Raw genomic sequence first — 25747 nt, 5'->3', positions numbered from 1 at the left:
TACGCGAACGTGGTCCCTTCGAGAATGACCTATTAATATTAGAGGAGCATGCGTCATCAAGAAGATTTGATATAAAAGTTTCAAGAGGAACATCCCGAAAACTGCGTATATATATAGAGACAATGCGATGCGTTTATTTCAATGAAGCAATTGGGATTTTTCGTTGAGAGAGACAGCATTATGCATATTAAAAACAAACTATAATAACATCGTAGTGGAAATATGAATTTTTCGTGAAGAGGGTTGTCGTATAAAATTCATGTGATAATTCGGAAACTCCCTGTATGTACAGACCGTTGATTACAAAATTGTTTTTGTCAACCGAGCACTCAGGTCGAGCTTGATAGGAATTTAATGAAAAAATAACAAAGGTAATTACAGCGGTTGACTTACGCGAATACGCAATCGCACCCCAGCGAGATCTGCTTACCCGCGAGATCGCTTATCTCGCTTGATGTCCCTTCCTCTCCCCCCCCCCCCGACGCTTATTGAATTTACGCCGCGGTATCACGCGCTGTATACGTCGTACTTAACGCTGTTGAACTTCATCGAAGATTTAAGTGGTTACATTCGAACTCGGATGTAATGGTACTTTCGCTCGACGGACCGGCCTTATACTTGTACGAAAGCCCGACTAGAAACTACGCCCCAGAAAATATCGTTGAACTCAAATTAAAACTTCGCCGGACGATCAGGCAATCGCAGATTGCGGACGACGATCTTCACTATGCCCGAGAATTTTCCCTCTGATGCACTTTGCGATAGGAACGACCGCGCTGTACTTATATCCTAATTACACTCGGACTTCTCGGGAAGAAATTTTCACGAGAAGGATTTAGGATAAACTTTTATAATTTGGCTTATTATTAAATGTTAATATAAATTCTTTTTACAAGCGCTACGTACATTCTCTGCAAATATAAGTAGATTCAGGAAAAAAATATTTTTTCCTAACGTTTTTTTCAGTTGAAATCTTCCAAATTATTTCAGCATCCTTTATTGTTATATCCAACGTCAAACTGTTTGAAAGCTCGATTTTCCGATTATTATCCAAACGAATTCACGTCGTGCGTAGCTCGAAGGCATTCTATACATCTGCCCGATCTTTTACTCCGAATACGTGCGATTGTAAAGGGCACGCAACTAATCGGTCACTCCGCTAATTCTGGTCCAGTCGGTCAGTGGGCAACGTACTTTCCTCTTTTTTTTTATATATATACATGTCCGGCGACTATATCGGGATCTATGGATCGGACTACCGTGAGCATTGTGAGCTTCGGGAGCGCGCAACTGCGGAGGTCACCGGTTTAACAGCTGCAGCAGGAGGAAAAAGCTTTTATCTGGCGCTGACCGGTCAAGACTCGTTTGGGGTTCTCTCGGCAAGGGGAGAGAGAGAGGGGTCATGAAGAGAGAGTCGCAACCTCTACTTGAACGCATCGGGGGGTTGAGCGCTACATGAAGGGTAACGCGACCGGAATTATCGCACGTGCAATGGCTGACTGACGCCATTGCGGTTGTGTTCTGACGTGTCAATCCTACACTATCTGATCTCAGTTGGACACACGGGCGAGACTGGAATCGAAGATGGGATCGAACGCCTCGTGATACAGTTTGATCGATCGAGGGGGCCGATACAAATATTTCGCGGTCAGGCCGTTCCTGTATAAAAGAATTCATTATATAATAAAAACGTGTGTTTTGAACACAGTGCTATTTAATACAAAGGACATTCTCCTCTCAACGACATTTCGAGACTCAAAATAAGATAGGTGACGAGAATGAAATCTCCCACTGTTAAAAGGTATCTGAGAATATAAATCAATCTGAAACGGAACAAGACTATTCTCTTTTTCCATTTGTTTCGTATATTGTAAGTACTCGCTGTGAGTGATTGCGACCCTCCTAACACGCATTCAACAAAAAAAATGAAGACGTTTCCCCGTCGTCGCTACTACCCCAGTCTTCCCGCTTCTTTCCTGTATCTTTAACCGACTTTTTCAACGCCATATTCTATGGATTACTCGTGCGGAGATGATATTTATGGCGATCACGACGACCCCTAGAGGAGAGATAAGTTCTGTCCCGAAGAAAGACGTACACATTTTCTATATGTGGAATAGACATGATGTTTGTGTAACGATACGTTTTCCCCATAGATGTAACGCGAATGATACGCCGCGTGTAATTATCACTATATTTTAGTCGTAAAAATTATATATGTGCAAGGCTATACGTACTATCGATTACCACTCGATCGCCCATTCATCCCGATTGTCGTTTCTCACGCAAATGTGTGAATCATTCCGAGATGCGTATAGCGTTCTCACGCGTCTCTCACGCGATACATTTTTAATGGTCAATCGCACAATTTAAACACACAAAGATACGTCCGACTACGCCAGCATGCAATGCACAATAAGGCACAGATGCGAGCTCGAGCGCAGTGCGGCACGATAACGCTAACGTTGTTTTCAGGTACCATTACTGGCGATCGAACGTTGCAGATATGAAATCGCAAGCGGCATTTCCTTGACGAGCTGATACACGTGCGGGAAAATCGTAACGAACTTTCACAAGCGGGAGTGTGGGAAAGACGCTGCCCGCCCCACGATCGTGCGGTATTTTTCCGATGTGTTGCTCTTGAGGCTAGGCCCCCTTGGCATTGACCACTCGATCCCTCGGCCACCGGACTTCCGCCTACGAATGCCATCGTAATTCGGAAGGACGAGCTATTTAGTCTAACGAGAGAACGCCGGAGTCAGATTACGTGGAGAGTTTCGTGATATACAGGCAATCGTTTCTTATTTACATGGATAATTAAGTTATGTGAATAAAACAACGTCTTCGTTGTCTTACCTCTATGTAATGAAATTGCTGCATTTCGTTTCCTTTTCTCTTCATTATATGTATAAATTGTCTGTTTTATATTCTTTAAGGAAATATTTACGAAATTGGCTCAGAAATGAGATTTCAAAGCGACATCTCATGTTCGGAAATCATGTGTATACGCTTAAATTAATTAACTTTCGCAGTCTCGACGGGCTGCGTCTCAGATCTTGAGAAAAGAAAAAAAATCCAATTAAATATTATAATGAACGTATAATTGATGTTCCGTCGTGTAAAACAGATTCTAAGCTCGCGCCCTCCCTATCGTTCTCTCAGGAAGTTCACCGCGATCGCCGGGTGATTGACGATCGAAGGGTTACTCCTCCCGACACTTGCAGCACAGAGGACGAGCTCAACATGTGATTCCGCTCGTCCGTGGAACCACCTGCGGTCTGAAAATAGATCGTAGAAGTCGGTTACGCGCAGACACGGGCGAAAACTAGCAACGTATGTTAGTCTACATTTCTACATAATGTTGCATTCAGTTTTTAAGTGCATTCTTGACGACTATTGCTATTCGCAAGAGGAAGACTAATCACCGATGGTTTGACTAATTATTTTGATCCGCTTGCGCATGATGAATTTATATCTCCAGAGATCATGTTGCCTCTGACAAGGGGTTAAAGACTATAAACAGAAGAGTTTAGATAATAATTTACAACTTAAATAGTTAAAGAAGAAATAAAAATTTCAAAAATTGGACAGCGTAAGTATTGATCTTCGTTATTCTTGCGTTTATTTTATATATATATATTCATCGTGCGCAAACAGATAAAAGTCGGCAATTAATCAATCATGTTCTTTTCTTGTCAGACAGTTAAGATGATTAATAATCGATATGGTTAACACAAGAAAAAGTGGCATTTTCACGCGTATTTTTACAGCGAATGTTATTAACATACGAGCCGAGCTTGTTAGAGGAAATTTCACGTTACCAAGAAATCCTAATGGACTTCATTGAGCGCGCGCTGCGTACGCGGAACCTGCTGCGTCCAAAGTAGAGCGAAACTTGTCACGAAATCCCATTTTACACTCCAATATCGGCGCGACAAAGAGATTGGTACAGCCTGGCCGCAAAATTACGCGTAGATGAATGCCGGCTCCCGCATTCGAGGACGGCATTGTCCTTGTGTCATCAGGAGCGCATTACGATGACAGTAAGAAGCATTAAGGAACGCGACACAAGCATACGCACACGCGCGCATACACGATCCCTTCCTGTTTGGCTGTGTGCGTGTTCCTGGTTGCCGCCGCATTTGCAGCGAGTGCGAGACGGCCGTGAATGACCAAGGTGGACGGCGTAATCCGTGATGACGCCACCTTTCTTCCTTGGCAAATCCTTGTTTGGGGAAACACCGGTATTCTTAGGAGGCACTGGGGCCGCTTCGCTACCGGGCGTTGCGATTGTTCTTCCATTATTGTCGGCCGCCAAGGCATATACTCCTCTTACACCTAATCCTTTAATCCTTGGGAAATGGAGCTGTTTGCAGACAAACGGATTGTGCGCGGCTGTCATTGTCCGCCTACGTGTAACAGATGCAAAATCTTGAATGCTCGAATGTCGGCTAAAACTAGCACGATCGTTATAGTTTTAGCTACCGGTTGTAGTTTTAGCTACCGTCTTACCCTTAGAGAAAGAAAAACGTGAGAGAAGTGAGATAGATGCCGAAGAATGAAGATTGTATATATCAAACTATTATATTTAATGTAACAAATTACAAGTGATAAAGGCTCACAAGATTAAAAATCAATCAAAAAATATGGAGCATCGAGCCGTAACTGAGTGTTGGTGTTAAAATATTCTATATTTAACTGCAGTTAAATATAGAACTTAACGTTTCGGACCTTTATAGGACCATTCTCAGTGTCGCATTGCAAATAAGAAAATGTACCTTAAAATTTTAAACAATCACGATACGAAAGATATTTCAATTGCAATATTCTGCAGAAATTTTTACTGCTGTTTAAAATTGCAAATCTCTGTTCACCATTCTTTTGCTGCTGTATTTAGATCGAGAATGAAGTTAGCTTGTTTAAAACTGTTTTATTGATTCAATGGAAATAAGAGCAAGCAGGAAACACACATAATGTTCATTAAAAGTCCGTGCAAGTCGCTTCGTCTCTCGTTCTCATCCGAATAGTCTGTCCGATCGTTGCCCGATCGGCCAGTGAGCCGTTCGAAGACCGAAAAAATAGAATTTGATCCCGGCTTAGGTCAGTGTCGAGCATCCTGGATCTGTCAATGCGTTTTTACGTAACGCGCGGAGGTAGGCGAGTGAGAAAGAGAAAGGGAGGAAAGGGAAGACTCTAGATGGCCGCTCGAGATATAAGTCTCAGATACATTGTGGGCGGAAGGAGTTTCCTCTATTCACCAAAAGGAGCAGTCACCATTGTTACGTCACGGTCTTGTATTTCTGCGAGGCCGGTTGACGCCGATTGGCTATCGCGCTATATGCCGATTCCGAAAGTAAGACGAGAAGGGTCCGCGGTTTCCCAGGTACGCCCTGGTCCGGTTCTGAAAAATCCGGTAACCACCTGGAAGGCAACGGTGCACGATATGCATCTCCCGGTAGGAATAATGCCGATTTCAATGCCGCCGCATTTTGCCCTGAGAAATTACATAGATCGAGCAAATTCTTAAAATTAATTTAACATTTTTTTAGAGGAGACCTAAAATCGCGCGGAAACATAGTCGATTCATGCGAAACAATTAAAGATAAAAATTGATCATGCATATATTGGTAAATCTAATTTTAATTAATTTTAAAAAATTATGAAAATCGGTTATTGTTTAAACTCTCAGATATCGCTTCGTGCGATCTTACTTATCGAAATCAAACTCTTATTTAATAATAAGGGAAAACACGACCGTTATATGATATACAATCAATTAAAATTAAACAAGCCAAATACAGTCCGAGCTTGGATGTTAGCAAGCTAATAATATTTTTTTGTGTACACGTATATTTCTGCAACCTTAATAAATTGCGCGCCGACTAACTTGTCAGACTTACAACACAGCTCCCGTTGGAGTGATAAAAACCCTCTCTTCCCCTAATTAAATCGATTTGATTTTACTTATGACGCTAAGCATCTAAATAACTGTAAAGAATTTAAAAACTCTTATTTAAACTGATTATGCAATAAAAAGTGTTTTTGAAGAATTCTACGAGTTTCATCGACGTTGCGTTCGGAAATACATATATACATATTACATATATATAAAAAGTGTTTCTTATATAATCGTACTTACAATTCCGATGTAACCCGATACGGAGACCGGCGTAACGTTACCGCGTGCGAACCACAATGAGAAAGGAAAAGCAGAAACGCGCGGCGAAATCAATTTGAATCGAACCGGCACGTAAGGGCCCTTAATTTTTTTGCGTTTCCCTGAAAACTCGTTTTACACGAGGGCGAAGAAAGAATCCGCTCCGAAGCTTGGTGGAAACTCATCGCAGACGTTGATTGCGTTTGACAGCTTCCGCGTTTCTCGGCCTCTCGTTGTTCTCTCGTATCCCGAAGTGGTGGTCAAGGGATCCGGATGAGTTCTTGAATCGGCACGGTGTAAGATGTGAGTTTTCACAGAGTACCTCACCTTCTCGGGAACCTTACGTTTTGGATGACTCGACTGGTGGGATCGATCGTCGACGTTCGGAGCCGCTACCAGAGCACGCGGCGGAGGGTTCATTACCGGGGATGGTTTCGCAAATTATCGTGACCGTGGTGGAATCACCGGCTGGCATATGGCGCGCGCGTTCCAGAAGCGTGTCGGTGATTGCCTGCGTGTGCGGAAGGCCGTAGGAGCTACACAATGTTCTGCGAAGCGTGAACGATAGGCACACCGACGGCTGAGCCAATTTGCTCCGCGATTTTCGTGAAGAAATTCGTACTGCTTTCGCGTGGAGTACATCAGAAATGAATTATATCAGTTTCCGATAATCCCCCTGACAATCAATCGCGTGTTCCGTTAAAAGGCGGATGATCGGCGGCGTGCAGGTGTTTTGTGTATTGGCTTATGCATCTCTACTGAGGCGCCTTGTGTATTGGATCAGCTCGATCGAGCGATCCGGACCGCGAAGATCGTTTGTTATATCGCAAAAACGACGAAGGAATTTAAGAGAAACTCCAACGGACGGTCGACCAATCGCATTGGTTGTCGAATGAGACAGAGGACTGTTTGCTCGCGCCGAAGAAAGGGAAGTGCAAGCCTTTCGCTCGCCGTGTGTCCAAACATTGGTATTGTACGACGAAAGATTCGGCGAGGCGTGCACTGATTTGAAGAATCAACTGCACGTCCATCTTTCCAAGAGATCACTCGTACCGTCGCGCAAATCCTGGCGACTCCTGCGACTCTTCGCGACCATTCTTTCGCGTCCTTTCGTAAGCACAATCCCGAAGAGCTTCGCCGGTCTAAATGAAATTACCAAGTAATCCGAGGGCCGGTGAGATCAACAGGATTTGAGGGCAGATATTTGGATGTGCGTTTACTTCCTGCTCAGTTTGCTTTCAATTGAAGAATTCTCAAAGGAAATGTTCGATTTCTCTCTTGTAAACATAGTTAGAAGTTGATAAATTAAAAAGTAATAGATATGTGAATTATTAATTTTTAGATAAGTAACTGCCTACTACTACTTTAAATCATTTTTAGATAATTTACACTATTCTATTAATGTAGAGTATGTTAGCGATAAAAAAGATCTTAACTTGAATATCAGAAAAATTATTCGGACGTGATGTGGCTTCTGTGCGGTTTCTTTATTTCTTAAACCATAAAAGCATCATAAATTTCATGAAATTTCAAGCTTAAAAAGGTGTATCCTCGTTAAATTATGATGAGGATGGTCTATATATGACTAGCTTTAAAAATGTAAGAGGTCAATGACTAGCTGACGAAAAGGTAATAAAAGCATAAAAGCGAGGTAAAAAAGTGTCACAGAAGAGGAAAAAGCTTTCTTATGTAATATATATATATATATATATATATATATATACAGGGTGTCTCAAAATTCGACCGATAATCTTTGGGTAGTTATAAAAACTGATATAATAAGCATTTTCAATACAAAGTAGTGTCTAGTAGCGCGCTTTGCGCGCGCCATTTATTCTTGACTATTATATTTACTTATTCACGCATCAAGATAACCAAAATCAATCTGTAATAATCTATCATTTATAAGTTGTCAAAACATGACTCTTTCAGTACGAAATGAGCCAAGCGAGAGAACTAATCAGCATCGCGGAAAAAAAGTTTCAATTCTTCAATAAAAAATAAATTTACTAGTAACATGCCTTTTATAAGAGTGAAAACCCATGTCCGCAAATGACCTATTTTGGCATTATGAATCAAGTGAATCAAAGACTAGTTGTTTATGTCTATATAGCTAGTTGAAATACAACATTATTTTCAGGGTCCGTGAATTCATAAATCGACGTTGCAATCTTTATATGAAAGTAAATGGTCACCATTTCGAATAACTACTGTAAATACTTCAATTAAAAAACCACTCTAGTGTCAAAACGGCTTATTTGCGGACATGAGTTTATTGACAATAAATGTTTGTTATGATATCCTTTATAACTACACGAGTAGTTATAAAGGTCCGAGTTTGGGACACCCTGTATATAAAATATAAGAAAGCTTTTTCCTTATTATTTTATTCCTTATTATTAATTTATATACTAGTTAATTTATATATATATATATATAGAAAAATTCTGTATCGTTTTGCGATTATGACAATAAATAATAAGTTATTAATTAATAAAGATTTTCATGCGTTTACGCGATTCGGAGAGAAAAGACATTCCAGCGTTTACGTTGCTACGTGCGGGGCGAGGTATTGGAAGAAGTGCTGTGAAAATAATTATTTATACGCGGGTGTTATACTTATTATCCGATACTCTGATGTGTGTATATATACAAGGTGTTCATCATAATGGTTTTTGAGACCTTTGTGACAGTTCAAAAAAGTCTATTTCACGCAAATTATAACTTGCGGTCTGAAAAAATAAAAAAATCTTATTTTTTTCATAAAAAATTCAAGGTCGACTTTTTTAAATAGAATCATACGATTTTTTCATAATATTATAAAGAGTATTTTATTCTAGCATATTTTGATATAAAATATAAATTATTTCGTATTTAGATTAATGTTTTGATGATGATATCTTAACACTTTTATGCATAGAATAATGAGATAAATTAATTGGTGTAAAGAAAACGCATAGTTGCTTTTAAAAAAAGATATGTAAAAAGATTACAATTCAGATATATAATTCTTTTATTAATTTTATCATTAATTTTACTCTATTATTTGTTCCTCTTCAGATTATACAATTTTTCTCCGAACATATTTTTGATTCGACCTTATCCTGCAAAGATAAAAGGAGTAATAGATTAAAATGGAACATTCTCTATATAAGTTTCCGACAGAATCATGAATACGATATAATCTCACACTTTAATATTTTACAATAAATTCTGCTTTGTAAAGTTATTAGCTAATATTACAACTGATGACTTGATTAGAATCCGAGGATTAAAGGGACAAAACGTTAAAAAGAACTAATAGAGCACAGCTCGTTTCACTAAGATAGAAAATTAGAGATCAAATTTTCTTTTTATTTTCTTCGATGTCTAATTATTTCTCTATCTGAAACATTTTTTGTGCCTGTTCTTGTTACACGTTTTTTCACCGTGGTCATTCTTTGTCTAAAGAATGCACGACTGCGTTCGTATAGGAAGAAAGGGAAAAAATTATACGGCAACAAAAGGCTCGTAGGCAGAAAAGGAAAATTTATGTACGTGTCATGGCGCAACGTCGCATCTGCGTGGAATTTTGTCCGGTCCGTCAGTTCGCCGTTTTCCCAAGATTTAGGTCAACCGGACAGTTGCGGGAAAGCAGTTCGCCGTCCGGGGTTGAACCCGGGCCGTTTGTCTAATGATCCCCGATTTCTCGGTGAGTTATAAGGTGGAAGCCTTTAACATTCGCCGAAGCGTCGTAAACGCGATCCGATCCCCATCGGCTGCGGCAGATCGTTGTTGATACCGGTGCATTGTTAAATGCTTGATCTACTGCAGAAGTAAAAGAATTGCCATGTAAGTAAAAGAGGGAAAGAGAAATTATCACATCGCGCATTCCTTTAGCTTGTACCAGAATATCTGCAATTATCGAAAACATCGTCGACGATTATCGTTGGAGAACGCGGGTAAAGGGAATCGTGTGGACGATGCATGTGCGGAATAGCATGTGGAAAGACGAGGGTCTCGGCGAGTCTCTCGGAGATTCTCTTGGTGTGTAACACCGGCAGGACATTTATCTCGAGTGTCACTTCACTCAACTTTCACTGACACAATGTCACTCCGTTCGGTCCTCCGGCCCGTTCTCCACTCCCTTCTACGGGCCTTCCCTACGCGCAATCGAGAGGGTTTCCTCGAAGATGCTCGTAATGGGCTTTCATTCAGGCAGGACACAAACTCTCCATCTCATCATTTGCATCGCTCACGATTAATCTTCCTGCTGGATCGTTCATTCGCAGTCCGCGCGCAGTGGTATCCCGGCATCCATTATCCGTTGTGTCGACACAACAGAAATCAGTTAGAATTCGTAAGAATTCGTGAAAATCGTACGACACGCAGAATAACGCCATGTCGTGCTTGACAATTGCCAAAGATCATCGTTAATATACGTCAGAATTCTCTTCTGTCAGAGTGCTTCTTGCAATACTACTTTCGCTTATTTTATTGATACTATTTGTCGAAAAAGAATAAAAATATGAATTATCAAGAAGAGAGTACTATTTTATAATAAAGGAGCGTCGATTATGATCGCAGCAGCAAATAATAATTAAACTTTATACTTGTAATTTTGTTCTTAGAAGATAGAACATATAATATTATCGGAATTCTTAGTTTTTGCAAAAATATATAAATAGGAGAATGTTTATTTTCTTCCTTCGAACTGTATGGTCCTTCATTGATTATGCCGACGTTTTATTATTAAATTTAAGTACAAGTATACTTTTCACACAAGTAATCGACAACGTTAAAAACTTTCAAATCCCGTTTAGTACCTATAAGCATCCTTTTCAAGAGGTGCTGAAAGATTCAGCTTTCATGCATCTTTTAAAAATCTTGCATTACAAAGAAATTGTCATAATAGATCGCTCTTCGGACATAATGGCAACTTTTAACGTCTTAATCGAGAATTGGAACTTAGTACCTTTCTTTACTGGTGGTCAAAAAAGGGTTCTGACGAAAAAGTAAGAAGTATCCACGGAACGAATTATCTAACGCGTGTCGAACCGTGCTGCCGGTCATGTTCTCGCAAAAGTAGCACAATGCCCGGACTGCAGCTACCTCTTCATAAGACGAACGATATATCATTACAAAGTGCCCGCGACTAAACGACGCGTTTGACAATCTGAAGGAGATCATTGTGCCTGCCTCTGCTACCATGGTTTCCCAAAAGAGATATCGCGGCCGCGAGAAAGAAATTTCACATCCGAGAGAGTCCTTTCGGTCGTTATCGTAGCGAATCTCTGCTTTAAATTTCCCGGTGCACAATCGGACCGCGCTACGGCGTCGGATTCTCTGCACGAATTACACTTCGCATCAAGTTCCAAAAGTGCTTTATACTAGCACCCTTATACTAACAATAAGATAAAGAGAAAAGATATTTGCAGCTGTTGCGCACGCAATTCGAGGCGCAATTAATTAATAAGACATCCTGCCATCGACATCTTGTACACTTACAAAATGTCAATGTCCGCGATCACAAATATGATTCTCTGTGAATTTTCGATCCAAGCACACACACATGCACACACGCGTATACATTATATTGTGGTAGTTTACATAATTTCCCCGCGCGAAAAGGAAAGCTGGGCTAGGATCAATGGGAACGAGGGAGGGATCGAAGTCGCGGTGTGGGCAAAGGGACCCTCGTCCTGCAAAATATCAAAGGCTCAGTAGGGAAATTGAAAGGCTTTGTATGGAAATAAGAATGTATCGACTGCCCCCGAACAACCACTCATCCGGGGACAAGATTTTCGAATCTTATACATTTAGACGCTTCGTCGCGAGAGATCGTAAGAAGAAAAAGAGAAAGAGAGGGAGACGGGATTTCTTATTTATTCTACCCGGGATGTAATTTTTGTCGAAGCTATTGCGCAATCTAGCTGTCATTCCGTATCAATAACCGTAAAATATAATGTATATAATAAAGCGTACAAAAGAGAACCAGATTGAAAGTCTTTTTTTATTATCTTTCTTTATTATATTCTATTAAACTGAAACTAAAATATTTTCTTGATAAATTTAGGTATTATCATAAACATTAAAAATTATTGATTTATACGTACATATATATAAATGATAATAATATAATTTTTAATATTTATGGAAATGTCTTTGTGATCTTAATGTAAACGTTGCAAAATGAAAAATAAAAAAAACAAGTATTTTATTTACATGTTATAAGTAATAAAGTCACTAAATATATACAATAAAACGTACCTTATATACATATTTGTTAACTTGGTACACACTTGGCAACATTCTTTAATAATTGAAGCTTGCAGATATTTATTATTTAATTAATAGTGTTATTAGTGCAGAGAAGAAAGTTGTGCGATTTATACAGTAATTTTGCAATTATTTCATATTGTAAGACTATATAAGAATTCATATATTTTAATAATTTAAAAATAGCAATTATTTTTAAACAATTAATTTGCGGTGTATGGCGTATTGTCAATTTCAGATGGTTTTTTCTTTTTACCTGATAACGCCAACTAGGAGCAACCTTCCAATCTGGAAAGTATAACGTGTTAGCAGGCTCAGGCGTCTCGGTAGTCGATATAAAATGGCGTGTTCATGTAAATGGTAACTTACCGACCTTACTGGATGCAGTTAGAGGAGAAACTTGTGCGATTTATACGGTAATTTTGCAATTATTTTATATTGTAAGACTATATAAGAATTCATATATTCTAATAATTTATAAATAGCAATTTGTTTAAAACTGTATATACTTTTATAAATACTTATTTTACGTGTTATTATCAAACTGATTTGAGTTAAACATAAGCCTATTACGTTATGTCTTATTAATTCTAATTTATACTCCCTATTTATATAATCCTAATCTTATCAATAATAATCGTACGATTATAATACTTTATGAAAGTGCTTTATCTCTTTCTAATTTATTATTTAAAATTCTAAATAAAAAATAACCATTAGGGGTGTGATGACGTAAGAGCTATCAGCATATGAGGGTGAACAATTGAACATAGATAGTGCTATGCGGACTGCGTGACGGTTTACAAGTGCGTTCGATCGCAGCGACGCATATTTTTCTCGAGCGGTGTATTCGGACGCTTGAAAACATAATTTAATATTTTCTCCATGAGTATCGAATACATTCGCCGGAAATATTCGCGAGAAATAAGAGTTTTCTCCAAAAACATACGTGTATTAAAGGAACGCGTGTTAAAACTATGCGTACAGAGTGCTGATAAAACTTGCGCGGAATGCATAAGGCCATTTTTATTACTGTTCAAATTGTGCGGATTGTTTGCCAATAAAGTCACGGTGGGTCAAGTGAAGCGTTGCTCCAGGCCCACTTACGGCATTTGCGTTTTTTGGATAGGCCTCTTCGTCACGTGCATATATTATTTGTTCCTGTATCTTGTGAAATTAAAGCGTATTTATTTAGAGATAACAGTACATTTCGCGAAACATTTCTTAGGATGCATAAGTCTCAGTGCCGATGTCATCACTGCTTACTCTTCGCAAAATCACTTCAGAAAGGTGAGGAAGATGGGATAAAGATTACTCTTTATAAGTCGAAGAGTGAAATATCACTCAAAACGAGTGAAAAGAAAGAGAGGTGCAAGTGTAACGAAAAGTGCAAGTGTAATGAAAATTGAGCCTGTGCACTTTGAGCGATTCGTCACCTCTAAGAAACAGTAAAATTGCGCTCTAAAAATTGGAATAAAATCGCACTCCATTTGAGTGAAAGGGCACTCTTTTCGAATGCAGTAGATCAGTGTCTATAGGAGTGAATTATATCACTCTACAATTTTAAGTGAAAAATTTCACTCTATTAAAGTTATTTATCAGTCGATCTTTAGTGAATCGTGATTCACTATAGCTTTAGAATGAGATCGGATTACTTCAGTAGAGCAGTCATTCTAAAAATTTAAGTGAAAAATTCACTTCTACCTTATGAGTGCCCGCATTTACTCAAATTAGAGTGACAACCCTCTCTTTTGGAGTGACTATCGCAATCACTCTAATATATTAGTAGCGAAACCACTCTATAAGATTTAGAGAACAAGATGAGTTTCCATAGTGAATCACAAATTATTCTCTCATTTTACTTTTAATATTTATTTTTTCCACAGTTTTTCGACCGATTGGATGGTTATGACTACAAAGTCGCACAAATAAAAAACAAAAGGAGAGACAATTTATGGATACCCTGGATCGTTGCGCTTTTATTAATCTTTGTTAGTCTGTTGCTTGTAAACGTGATGATACTTACGGAGTTGGTGGGCGACATATTCCTGTCATTACTGTTAGATCTTTGTATGATGATCATACAAATGTATAGTTTTCTGGAAAAGTTTCTCTTGTTGTACCTCGTACTGGTACGCTTCAGACATCTGAACAAGAATATCGCGCCGAATGTGTCGTGGGACGAAGAGCGACGTGAACCAAACGCAATAGAAATATCGGATGTACAAATTATGTATTTGATGCTTTACGACGCTCACAAAGCCTTCAATGATATTTACAGATATCCTCTATTTTTATCGTTTTCATTTCTCATGATGTGCGTTGTTGCGAACCTGAGTATCTTTCGGAAGGGAAGCGCATCGACAGCCTGCTCGTTGGTCTGTCCTCCGATGATGCTAATACTAATTATATGCATAATTTCTCATTGTACAACGGAAGAGGTGCGAAGTTTTCAATTCCTTTTACCTACAAAATTCGTTTTGTTTTTGAAGAATTTTAGATTATTTACTTACATTTAGTAAAAAAAAATCATTGTTATACAAACGGTATATTTCAGGCAAATAACATTACGTGTGTCTTGAACAAAAGTATGACCATGCTTGTTCATTCAGGAAAAACGACGGTGATTATCTAAGAAATGTGATTATCTAAGGAAATGTTTTGTATAACATTAACTTGTTTTCACGTTTTAGACTAAAATTAGTGCTTTAACGTATTTTTTACACAATTGCGTGTCTTTCGACGCGGCAGGATTTTTCACGATTGACATGCCTTTATTTCACTCCGTAAGTAATATTTTCCTTAAAATTAATTAAATTAATTTATTATCATTATTACTAACTTTTGTTTAAACTAAAATAATTAAAATTGAAATTGAAATTAATATTAATTTAACTTAATTTATTTTAAATAAAAAATTAAAAAATTAATATTATATATGGAAAAAATAATTTTATAAATTAAATATTTGTTACATATTTACTACTAAATTTTTTTATACTGAATTATTTTCAGATTGTTGCGTCATTAGCAACTTATTTCATAATACTGGTATAATCTTCTTTATTAAAATATTTATGGTATGGATATCTGTATATTCTAATAAAACAAATATAATAAAAACAAATAAATATAATAAAAAAATTAATCGCGTATCGAGACATATATTATGACAAATATGTGCAAATGTGTGTACCATGCTTAATCATTAGTCCGCAATATAATAACCGACGAGTTGATAGTATCTCATTGACATAGATTCCGAACAAGCTTAATGCATGTTCATGTAACAAAATCATGATTCTTTATCGACTCTATATCGACGCTGACACAAGCGTCGCGTGACTCGATGTGGAACAGAAACCGTAACACGCGACACGTATCTTTAAGTAGACGAATGCCATTGCCATTTTTTATTATTAGTTGACGTGTCGTAAATGGATATGCAACGTTAGGGTACACGCGTGATTCGACGATCGTTAATACGATTGTGTCGGTGCTTTGTCACAATCTTAATCTCCGTTTTTTATCAGACTGATTGCATCGGAAAGTATGGACGTGCGTAACGGCAAAACGTGATTCGACGAAGGTATAAAAAGGAATAAAAATCGAAGTCGATAATGTCTACGTAAAATTCAGTTGCATGGCGTGACGGCAATCGTTCGGTCGTTCCACAAATCGGCTAGCTTAGCTTAATAAATTTATGTAATAATATTTTTACATTAAAGATATTTCTTCTATTAAAAATAACTCTCTCAAAAGCAATTACCGTGTCAAAAATCAATATCAACGAAATCAACGCAAAAAATGCCTTTTCGAAATCTAAAGCTCTTAATAATGCTCGAGAAAGCATTAGGTATATTTTCGTGCAATTTGGTGAACGGCCGATTGAAATCGAGCAGTACCTGGAGCTGTTGTTTTTGTTTAATATGGATCTTATTTCATTGTTTATACATGGGTATATATTATTATGAGAGGTACATCGATACGCCTGTTGAAAGAGCTAAAATAAAGGACAAGGTACTTGACATCCTGCAGACTAGTATGTATTTTGTTTCCTTCGCCCCTTACTATATTGTGGCAGCCTTTTGGAGCGAGAATTTCGTTAAGGTAAATGAGTCTTTGATCTCGTATACTTCTCGTATACAAAACGTGTATTGCCATAAATTCGATAAAGATAAACGTTTTTTAAAGGTAACTAACATAGTTACCTTTAAACAAATTCAAATCATAAATAAGTAAATTATTACATCACATTTTGCGCGTAATTATTGCAGTTGTCTGACAAACTTCTGACATACGACGAACAGGCGATAGCATTAAAATATCCAAGGAAGGACAAACATATATTCACGTATCTGTTTTTCGTGTACACGTTCATCATATTAAGTTGGGAGTCTTATTATGACGTCGGTGATGCTATATCGGAAGGGAGATCGGAAGGGAGATCGGAAGGAATATTGGAAGGAATATCATTCATGTTGAGAAATATAGTTCCTAACATTAGTGGCACTTATCGCATCTTAATAATGTGCATGTTTCTGGATCTGATACGCCAACGTTTTCGTCACCTGAACGAGACGATAGTCCCTCACGTTTCGGAGTTACCGGTAACCGGATCGCTAGGCGAAATCACGGTTTACGACGTGCGCTATTTGCACGGTGTACTTCTCGATAGTGCTGAACTGATAAACGCATTATACGGGATAGGCGCTTTGCTCACCCTCATGTCCACATTACTGGGACTTACTTCAATTACATACACAATCATAAAAAATTTGCAGCAGCACAAAAATATACAAGACCTCTTTATAGATGTACTGGATTTATTGATTCAAAATATTTATTTGTTCACAATGTATCACTTTACGACCTATGAGGTAAAAACCGAGAGCTTTATTGTAATATCATTTTTCGTGTTCATTAAAATGTTCGACTATTCGATATTTTCTTTAAAATAGACGAATAAACGAAACCAAACTGTCGACTCTCGTGTAGCATGTTATTACTATCGTTTCAGGCAAATCGCGTGGAAGAGCGCGTGATAAAATATGGCTTACCCTTTTCGAACAAGAAATGCCGTATGGTAAGTTTTACATTTTCCTCAGCCGGATTGTAGGTAACAATTTAACAAAAGCAATTGGTTTCAGGACAAAATCGAAATGATGTTATATTTTTATCATAGGAGATATTCTTTCACAGCCGCGGAATTCTTTGAACTGGATATGACAATATTCCTTCCAGTAAGATGAGATTATGGCTGCAGTCCATTTGATGTTATACAAATAACATCTGAAGCGTTCTTCTTCTTCTTCTTTCTTCATTAAAAGAAAGAGGAGAAGAAGAATGCTTCAAATCATTTTTGTAGTGTTAAGTGGACCGCAGCCTATAATTCTTTATATCATTATTAACAACAAGAAATAAATTCTCATTGTATTTCAGATCGCTACTGTGGTAATGACGTATTTAACTTTAATAGTATAAGTCATGGACTCTCTTTGTTTAATATAGTTGTCACGACGTTTCGACCATTCGACCATTGGTCCTTTATTTCAAGTGTAAATCTATAAATGTATAAATCACAGTTCGATAATTAAAAAGCATGTAAAATTATAACTGATCACAAAACCAAAACTGATGGAGAAACGCTATAATACAACCCAGGTAGCAAGTTGCCCGCAGGTTGCTGTCAATTTGCTTAAAACTGCTCTGCTAAGTTGCCTTCAATATTGAGGAAAGCGGCTTCCGATTTTGCCTATTGGATTGCCGACTTTTATTTACTTATTGCCACATACTTATTACCACCAAAACGGTTGCCAACAGATTGTGGCAACTTTTATGGCAATAAGTATGCTACGAGCTTTCCGCTTGTTTGCGTAAGGTAATCGTTGTCTGCATAATGCTTTTAAGTTGCTCTAAACGAAATTACTGTTGTCCGGTGACAGCAATATGATGACAACTGAAGGGAAACTTATGCCAAACACTATTTCCTTTTTATGCCAAGGAATGCTTGGCTATCTGGGAATACATTGTGAATACAATAATATAAAAAAAAATTCTAAAAACCTAAAAAAAATTTCTAAATACCTAAGTCATGAATAAATCAATAAAAAGTATCACAAATATATCTCTCTGGTCATGACATTGTGCCAAAGCAAGTAGTATGAATTTGAAAGCTGAATTTAAGCTAATTAGACCAAAATAATTAAGATAAGGAAACCAAAGTTAATATAAAAGGTGTGCGTGTTTTATATATGTCAAATACTCAACAAAATAATCCGTATAACCGTTATCTCAAACTGAAGCAGATGAAATTAGCATTGTGCATCATCATAGTTGAATGTCCAGAAGTTAAAAAACAGAAAGTTATACAGAAATAAAGAAGAAAAGTACAGAAATAAAACGAACCAGAGAGAAGAATAAAATCGGCCACGCCGCGTGCCCGCGATCTAGCGAGTTCTGAAATTGTGCTAATTCGCAGCGCCTCTACATCCATTTTATCATGAACGTAGAACTACGTAGCCAAATTCGCCAAATCCACTTTTCGAGATGATAAAACGCTATTTGGTTCATATCCGTGCTACTCAGTGATGTCAGGACTGCAGCATCGCACACGAGCACAATGACTTCCATGATATACTTACATACACGGGCCACTATTTCTAGCATCTGTTAATTTTTAATCGACCGTTAACTTTTCAGAATAGTCAATAGAAGATTCGAGTTGGCTATTTCTATAATTAACGGTCGGTTAACAGACGTTAGAAATAGTGACCCTACAGGACTCTAGTGGCGTTCCAATTGAGGGCTCTCACGTCACTCACACATCTCACATCCCACGAAATTGCAGCACTGGTTCGATCAGTTCAGTCAGTTTAGTGTATATTGATGTATATCTGTGGTTCGGTGTTCGGTCTGCCGTCTGGCATCACTGTGCACTGGTTAAAAATTGGAAGTTGAAGTCGGTTAGTTTAAGAAGTCGAGTTCCTATAAGGGACGTACGTTCTGTGACGTGCAACGTTAAGGTATGTACCTAATCTCAATAAAAAGAACTTCTGATGGAGAACTCATGTTTCGCTACGATCTGATAAGGATTCGTTAAATAGCGATATATTTACTTGATATAACATTAGATTGCGTAATTCAGTATAATGATCCGAGTTTTCAGTCGATTATATCAAGAAACGCGCTTTCCGGCGGATTTCCCAACCTTCTCACGTGGCGAGAAGCGTGTTTATTCAACGCTGCTCTAAAAACAATGTCGAAAAAATCGACCGTGAGGATCGGCACGCAGGACGGATCTTTTTATTGCTCTGGGGTTTTTGCCTGTGCACTATTAAAGCTGCTACCACAGTACAAGGATGCGTCTATAGTGAGGTAATCACTCAACTGAAAATCAACCCTAATAGAAACAGATTTATATATAAAATTGTATGACAAAATCTGGATAAAATTTGGAATGTTACAATTATGGGTCTGTTTTCTATTGCTGAACTAGTTTAGAGTTTGTCTTTTTTACTCCACATTGGAAGGAAAGTGCAGCCAGTTCAGCAATAGAAAATAGACCCTATATGTTTCAATATTTGCAACAATACTTGTAGAAATTTACATCATTGTGCAAATATTTATCAATATTTATCAATATTTATCAATATTTGCACAATGATGTAAATTTCTACAAGTATTGTTGCTAATATTGAAACATATAGGGTCTATTTTCTATTGCTGAACTGGCTGCACTTTCCTTCCAATGTGGAGTAAAAAAGATAAATTTAGAAATAAATTGTACAAACATTTATCATTAATAAAATCATTAATAAATATTTATTATTAATATTTGCACAATTTATTTCTAAATAATATTTCAGCAAAACAGTGTTATGGCGAATTATCTTAGCAGAATATTTGCAACATTAAATTTGAAAAGAAGTTGTGAAAAAAATAATTGTGAAGTAATTGAGAAATATATTTGCGTTTTATTACGTTTTGCTCCTGAGGCTCGATTCTTGAATTTATTCGAAAGAGAAACGTATGCGCGAATTCTGCTCTTACAGAAAAGTTGCAAGTTGCTTGACTAAAAGCCACAAGAACCAATCAACTTGCTACTTTTCTGTAAGAGCAGAATGTGTGCATACGTTTCTCTTTCGAATGAATTCAAGAATCGAGCCCCAGTATTACGTAATGTATAGTATTCTGTATTTGCTGAGTCGCCGTTAGATGGCATCCTTTTTCGTATGTAAAATATGATGAACGATGGTATATATGGAGGGGTAAAAGTTATAGTGATGTAAGTCAAATTTTTAAAAATATTGCCAATTTATATATTGTATAGATTGCATCTATGCACACGAACCAATATCTTAAAAAATTTGACTTACACCACTATGGCTTTTACCCCTCCATATGTAACTATTATGTATCGGTTATATTTGCTTCCTAAATGTCAAAATAATTGTGCAAAATTTAAACCTAAAATTGAATTTATCAATTTTTGTACAAATATTATTCAGAAATTTCATGACAAAACCGAGTTATGGCGAATTATCTTAGTGCAATAATTGTGAAATTCCTCTTAATTGAATGATACAATTATTATATATGTACAATATTTGCGCAATTTTCCTATCGAGTAAAAGTTTTAACGCATTAAAATCCAGAAAGGGAATTGGCATAAATTATAATATCGAAACGAAATGAATAGGAAATATTAAGTTGCAAAATTTATAGATATGCAATTAAATTTTTAGATCTCGAAATCCGAGTGTCTTAGATGCCTGTGATATCGTGGTGAATGTTGGCGGCGAGTATGATCCTTCCAGAAATCGATACGATTCTCGCATGAAGTAAAATAACATATTTTTTAATGATATACCATTAAAGATAATCTCTCTGTTTTTGTCACATTATTATTTATTTTTTTCTTGCATCAGAGAATTCCAGGAATCGATGGGTACCGTTATGAAGAACCCAGGGTACAATTGGACAGAAAAACTAAGCAGTGCAGGACTAATCTACTGCCATTTTGGTCATGAGATATTGAGGAGTGTACTTCCGGACATAACAGAAGACAGAGTCATTGATGAAATCTTTAAGATTACTTATGATACGCTAATCAAGGAAATCGATGCTATAGCTAACGGTGTGCCGATGTACGATGCAGAGTCATTGCAAGTGGACCCTTGTGATGTTATATGCTGCGCAGTACGCTTCTCCAGAATTATTGCATATCCATTTGTTTTAGGTATCGATCAGTTACCGATTTAAGCTCGCGCGTAAGCAGACTTAGTCCTCAGTGGTACAGCCATTTACATCATGGGTACAATCAGGATGTGAATATCGAGAGAAAATTTGAGAAAGCCATGGCTTTGGTTCGGGACGAATTTTTAGAAATTGTGCGCGGAACGAAAAACATTTTGTTACCGACGAGAAACATCATGCGACGCGCCATGGAGAGTCGATTCGAAGTAAGGAAGACCCTCTATTTGTCTTTTTGTTTTGGATATATTTTTGATTATCATTTAATGTAAAACATTCTTGTAAGATTGATTCGAGCGGAGAGATAATAACGATGTCGCAACCTTTATCGTGTAAGGAGTATTTGTTTCATTTGGAAAAGGAGATGAACGTGTCGCCATCAATAAAGTACGTCATTTTTGAAGTTAGACCCTATTATTGGATTGAGTGCATGCCAGTAGAGTTGAACAGTTCCGAGTACAGAATGTTATTACCGGAAGCATGGGGCGGTTTGAGCAATGATACTCTTGTGGAAGCCTGTGGAATTGAAGGCGCCATACATGTGGTTTCTGGTCGGTCCGTCGGCGGTCACAAAAATAAGGAAGGTGCAATGGCCATGGCGCGGAAAGCGCTCAAGATTGGGAAAACCATGCAAGATGAAAACCGTGCAACCACGCAAATCATCATAAAAAATGACGATGTCTAGACTATTGATTTTTTTTTAATTTTTATGATGGTTATTGAACATTTTTCAAGAACATTCTTTTTTCTAATTAAACGCAACTCGCTTGCGTACATTTTGTTCTATTTAAAGACTCCGATCGTTTAACACTCACTGAGTCCCATTATAAGAAAATCATTTTATTTTTTGAATTGTGCGTTAAATACTTTTGAATATATTTGTATATTCAATAAGACTGAATCAAATTACATACTTATACCAGAAATTAAAAAAAATGTATATGACTCATTTATTGTCAAAGTGTCCTCACATCAGATTCTCACATAAATGTGGTACAAGTTTCTCCGCATGTTCTGCGATCGGGAAGAGATAGCTTGATTTTATCGATACCGCGATTTTCGATGGTTGCTTAAATTCGTCAATCAGCGTTCCAAGCGGCTGCTTGAGCGTGCGCAGCCAAATGTGCGGCCTTAGCCTGAGCCACTTCGGGAGTGTCGATTACTGTCGATTACTCGACCGTCAGATCTAACTAGGAGCGTAACTGCAGTAAAATGCAGGCGAAGATGTATATGCCAGAGCACCTTATGGAACCAGCCCGATCGTCTTGGCTACCTCCTACGTAAACAAACATTTAATTAAATTATTCATCGGTATATTGTGAGGCGAAGGAATTACAAAAAACTATTACCGAAACCATCGACACAACGTTATGTCGATGGTTCTCGACTCTTAATAATGAAGGGCAGTACTGTGTTGAATATCGGTCACGAATAGCTATTGCCCAGTGTGTAATTATATTTAAACCAAGAGTGTCTTACTTGGACGTGAGTGGTGAGATGGGTAGTCTTAGTCTGGGCAGCGCATGGTGTGCAGTCTACCACCCGATTGTCCGCGCCTATGGGCGCGCCATACGTAATCTCAGATGCATGAACAGCAAGCATGTTTCCGTAAATATGCGTTTCTGGTTTTGTAAGCCTAAGTGGCGAGATGCGCTTTTGCCTGCATTACTTCCGGCGTGTCCAGGACTTTCTGGTCCAGTTTGGTCCGAGCGGTACACCGACGTGGTATGTCGAATAGGCCGGTTTTACTGCCGCGATAGGGCAGAATGCGAATAAAACGATCTGCAAAAAAGAACTACATGCGTAGTTAAATTTTTTGCGTAGTTCTTGTGTTGGGCTGCGTTCCGATATTTACTGCCAGTACTGAAAATCTACGTTAGTTCACGTTACGTACACTACAGATTTTCAGTACTGGCGGTGAATATCAGAACGTAGCCTTAGTATCTTGTCCTAAAACATTTGTGAAGTATTTCCTCAACAAATAATCTGACTCCAAAATTGAAGAAACTTAACTACGGAAAAAATTAATGACAAAGAATATCTCAGCTTTAATTTAACTTTACAACTAATAAATCGGTTTAGCTATAATCTAGTAAATCTAATTGATCACGGAATAGACGATTGAATGCAATTAAATTTTCGTCCGTAAGATTAACTTCGAGGATTCCCTGCCAATCGATGATACTCAGCCTTCATGTCTTGTTAGTGAGGTCAAGCGCTGCTGGATGATTACCAATACTTATCCTAAAGTTTGGACTGCTATGTGGCATTGTGTGTGTGTGTCGAACCTCGGATTCTCTTTTATACATGTACAACCATTCTTTTTTTAATACAGGCTGCTCCGTTTTTATCGAATCGTAATTGCGATCAGAGAAAATTGAAATTTTTCTACACAAACAGTATATTTTTAATAGAGTTTGACTGAAATACATAGATACTTATTTAGCAACAATAAGTTTTTTTGGACAAAATATTCTGTTATTTTAATATCTAGATATAATAATAAAGGAATTATAAATATCATGATAAACATAATTTTTTATGCTCATTAACAAGTTCTTTTGCATTAAATATTTTATTAATCTGTCAAGTACGATAGAAGAATTAAATTTATGTATATTAAGGTGTTTGTGGTGAGTGGGGATAGTGAAATATATGGCGTGGATGCAGGTCAATAAGGGTGTGAAGGGTGCTTGGGGGGGGGGGGGTGTGAGGATGTACGCGAGTATTGAAATGTCGATTATAGACACCGGGACGACGACGACGTTGATGACGTTTTTTTAATCCAAATTACTCGATTTTAACATATATATTAAAAAATCTCCCTTAATATTCGATGTAGAAAAAAAAAAATAATGACACTTTTATAAATAATAGGACCCCAAGCAATCGATTAAGCCTATTAAAAATTTTATCCGCTTAGCCGTTTTTTAGATATGACCATCGTGTTTCCGCTCAACTCAATGCTTGGGGTATAGAGACACTTTCAGTCTCGCTGCCCGTGCTGCTGGCGCTTACACTTGGCGCGAGACACTATATACCGTGTCTCTTGATAAACAATGAGATTTAAGATCCATATGACACGATATTGGTGTAATTTTATCATCTGAGGAAAAACTAACACACAAATACATCGTAATTTTATTTAAAATTACTAATTTTAATACATATTTACATGTATCTTTCAGTCTTTTAAAGTTACTTACAAATTAAAACAATTTTCGCTATATTAGGGGAGACCGGGGCTAGACCGTTAGTTTTTTTTCGGAGCCGATTTTTAACAACAAAATAAATAATTGAAGTTAAATGTGGTATACCACTGTAAAGAGTGAACCTTTAGCTACAAAATTTATTAAGGAAATTTTTATCTACGTCGCTTTGTTTAACCGGTATAGAGCAAAAACGACAACGGTGCAAAAATTGAAATCTCAAAAATGCCGGGGTTGAACCGCTACCCCCCCGGGGTTAATCCGTTACACTGCATTTTCAATATATATACGTACATCTAATCCTGAAAAATGATAGGATACATTTTAATAATTGTTTTTTAAGAGAAAAATATAAAAATTTATTTAAAATTTTTATGCGAAACATTATTAAAAAATAATTGTTTTACCTATTCCATAAAACAATTTAGGCACGTGAATACAGAGGTTAACCAAATCGTAAACTCCCCAACGGCACGTCACATTGTCAACGCGGGCAACCACGGGGAACACGCGTGACGGCGTTCCGGTGCCATAGGATCAGCGCGGACCCTCGAGCAACCTAACCAAGCCGCGTTTCTCGCAGGGGAGCGATAAATAGCGACAGGGGGGTTAGAAAAGCTCGCGGTGGAGCGCGACCATTTTACCGACTCGACGGCGTCCTCGCGCCGATTCCTCGACGCGCCGACGACGACGACGACGACGGCCACGACCACCACGACGACGACGGCCACGACCACCACGACGACGACGGCCACGACCACCACGACGACGACGACGACGACGACGACGACGATGACCACCACCGACACCACCACCACTACAACGGCGGCGACAATGACGCCGAGACGATGCGGCGAACGCTGGACGA

General features: G+C 37.8%; 3 protein-coding genes across 3 annotated transcripts; all 3 read left to right on the top strand.

Annotated features, from left to right (window-relative positions):
• Nucleotides 1–13164: 13164 nt before the first annotated feature.
• LOC139781291 (uncharacterized) lies at nt 13165–15568 on the top strand. Its single transcript, XM_071720139.1, has 6 exons — nt 13165–13170; nt 13376–13705; nt 14302–14856; nt 14973–15038; nt 15109–15201; nt 15431–15568. The coding sequence occupies exons 1-6, from the start codon at nt 13165–13167 to the stop codon at nt 15470–15472; spliced, it is 1092 nt and encodes a 363-aa protein (XP_071576240.1). The 3' UTR covers nt 15473–15568.
• Nucleotides 15569–16222: 654 nt separating this feature from the next.
• On the top strand, nt 16223–18043 carry LOC139781290 (uncharacterized). Its single transcript, XM_071720138.1, has 5 exons — nt 16223–16525; nt 16693–17295; nt 17436–17501; nt 17566–17658; nt 17858–18043. Exons 1-5 carry the CDS (start codon nt 16223–16225, stop codon nt 17897–17899), a joined length of 1107 nt encoding a protein of 368 aa, XP_071576239.1. The 3' UTR covers nt 17900–18043.
• A 1066-nt stretch (nt 18044–19109) lies between these two features.
• Nucleotides 19110–22632, top strand: LOC139781295 (MYG1 exonuclease-like). The gene is made up of 6 exons (XM_071720146.1): nt 19110–19440; nt 19584–19792; nt 21163–21258; nt 21346–21564; nt 21657–21879; nt 21957–22632. The coding sequence occupies exons 2-6, from the start codon at nt 19674–19676 to the stop codon at nt 22353–22355; spliced, it is 1056 nt and encodes a 351-aa protein (XP_071576247.1). The 5' UTR covers nt 19110–19440; nt 19584–19673; the 3' UTR covers nt 22356–22632.
• Nucleotides 22633–25747: the final 3115 nt, after the last annotated feature.

This window comes from Temnothorax nylanderi, unplaced genomic scaffold (assembly GCF_030848795.1).
Source record: "Temnothorax nylanderi isolate EJ_2023f unplaced genomic scaffold, tnyl_v1.0 TNYL_tig0327_pilon, whole genome shotgun sequence".
Lineage (NCBI taxonomy): Eukaryota > Metazoa > Arthropoda > Insecta > Hymenoptera > Formicidae > Temnothorax > Temnothorax nylanderi.
The sequence above is the reverse complement of the archived record's forward strand: the minus strand, read 5'-3'. Positions and strand labels throughout refer to the sequence as shown.

What these genes read in the sequence shown, in the direction of transcription:
- LOC139781295 (XM_071720146.1), top strand. Translation starts at nt 19,674, where the DNA reads ATGTCGAAAAAATCGACCGTGAGGATCGGCACGCAGGACGGATCTTTT. An exon ending in CGATACGATTCTCGCATGAA is followed by an intron (nt 21,259 to 21,345) that starts GTAAAATAACAT and finishes TTCTTGCATCAG; the next exon opens with AGAATTCCAGGAATCGATGG. An exon ending in ATAGCTAACGGTGTGCCGAT is followed by an intron (nt 21,565 to 21,656) that starts GTACGATGCAGA and finishes CATTTGTTTTAG; the next exon opens with GTATCGATCAGTTACCGATT.
- LOC139781290 (XM_071720138.1), top strand. Translation starts at nt 16,223, where the DNA reads ATGCCTTTTCGAAATCTAAAGCTCTTAATAATGCTCGAGAAAGCATTA. An exon ending in GGAGCGAGAATTTCGTTAAG is followed by an intron (nt 16,526 to 16,692) that starts GTAAATGAGTCT and finishes TAATTATTGCAG; the next exon opens with TTGTCTGACAAACTTCTGAC. An exon ending in CGAACAAGAAATGCCGTATG is followed by an intron (nt 17,502 to 17,565) that starts GTAAGTTTTACA and finishes AATTGGTTTCAG; the next exon opens with GACAAAATCGAAATGATGTT.
- LOC139781291 (XM_071720139.1), top strand. An exon ending in CTCATTGTACAACGGAAGAG is followed by an intron (nt 14,857 to 14,972) that starts GTGCGAAGTTTT and finishes GGTATATTTCAG; the next exon opens with GCAAATAACATTACGTGTGT. An exon ending in ACATGCCTTTATTTCACTCC is followed by an intron (nt 15,202 to 15,430) that starts GTAAGTAATATT and finishes AATTATTTTCAG; the next exon opens with ATTGTTGCGTCATTAGCAAC.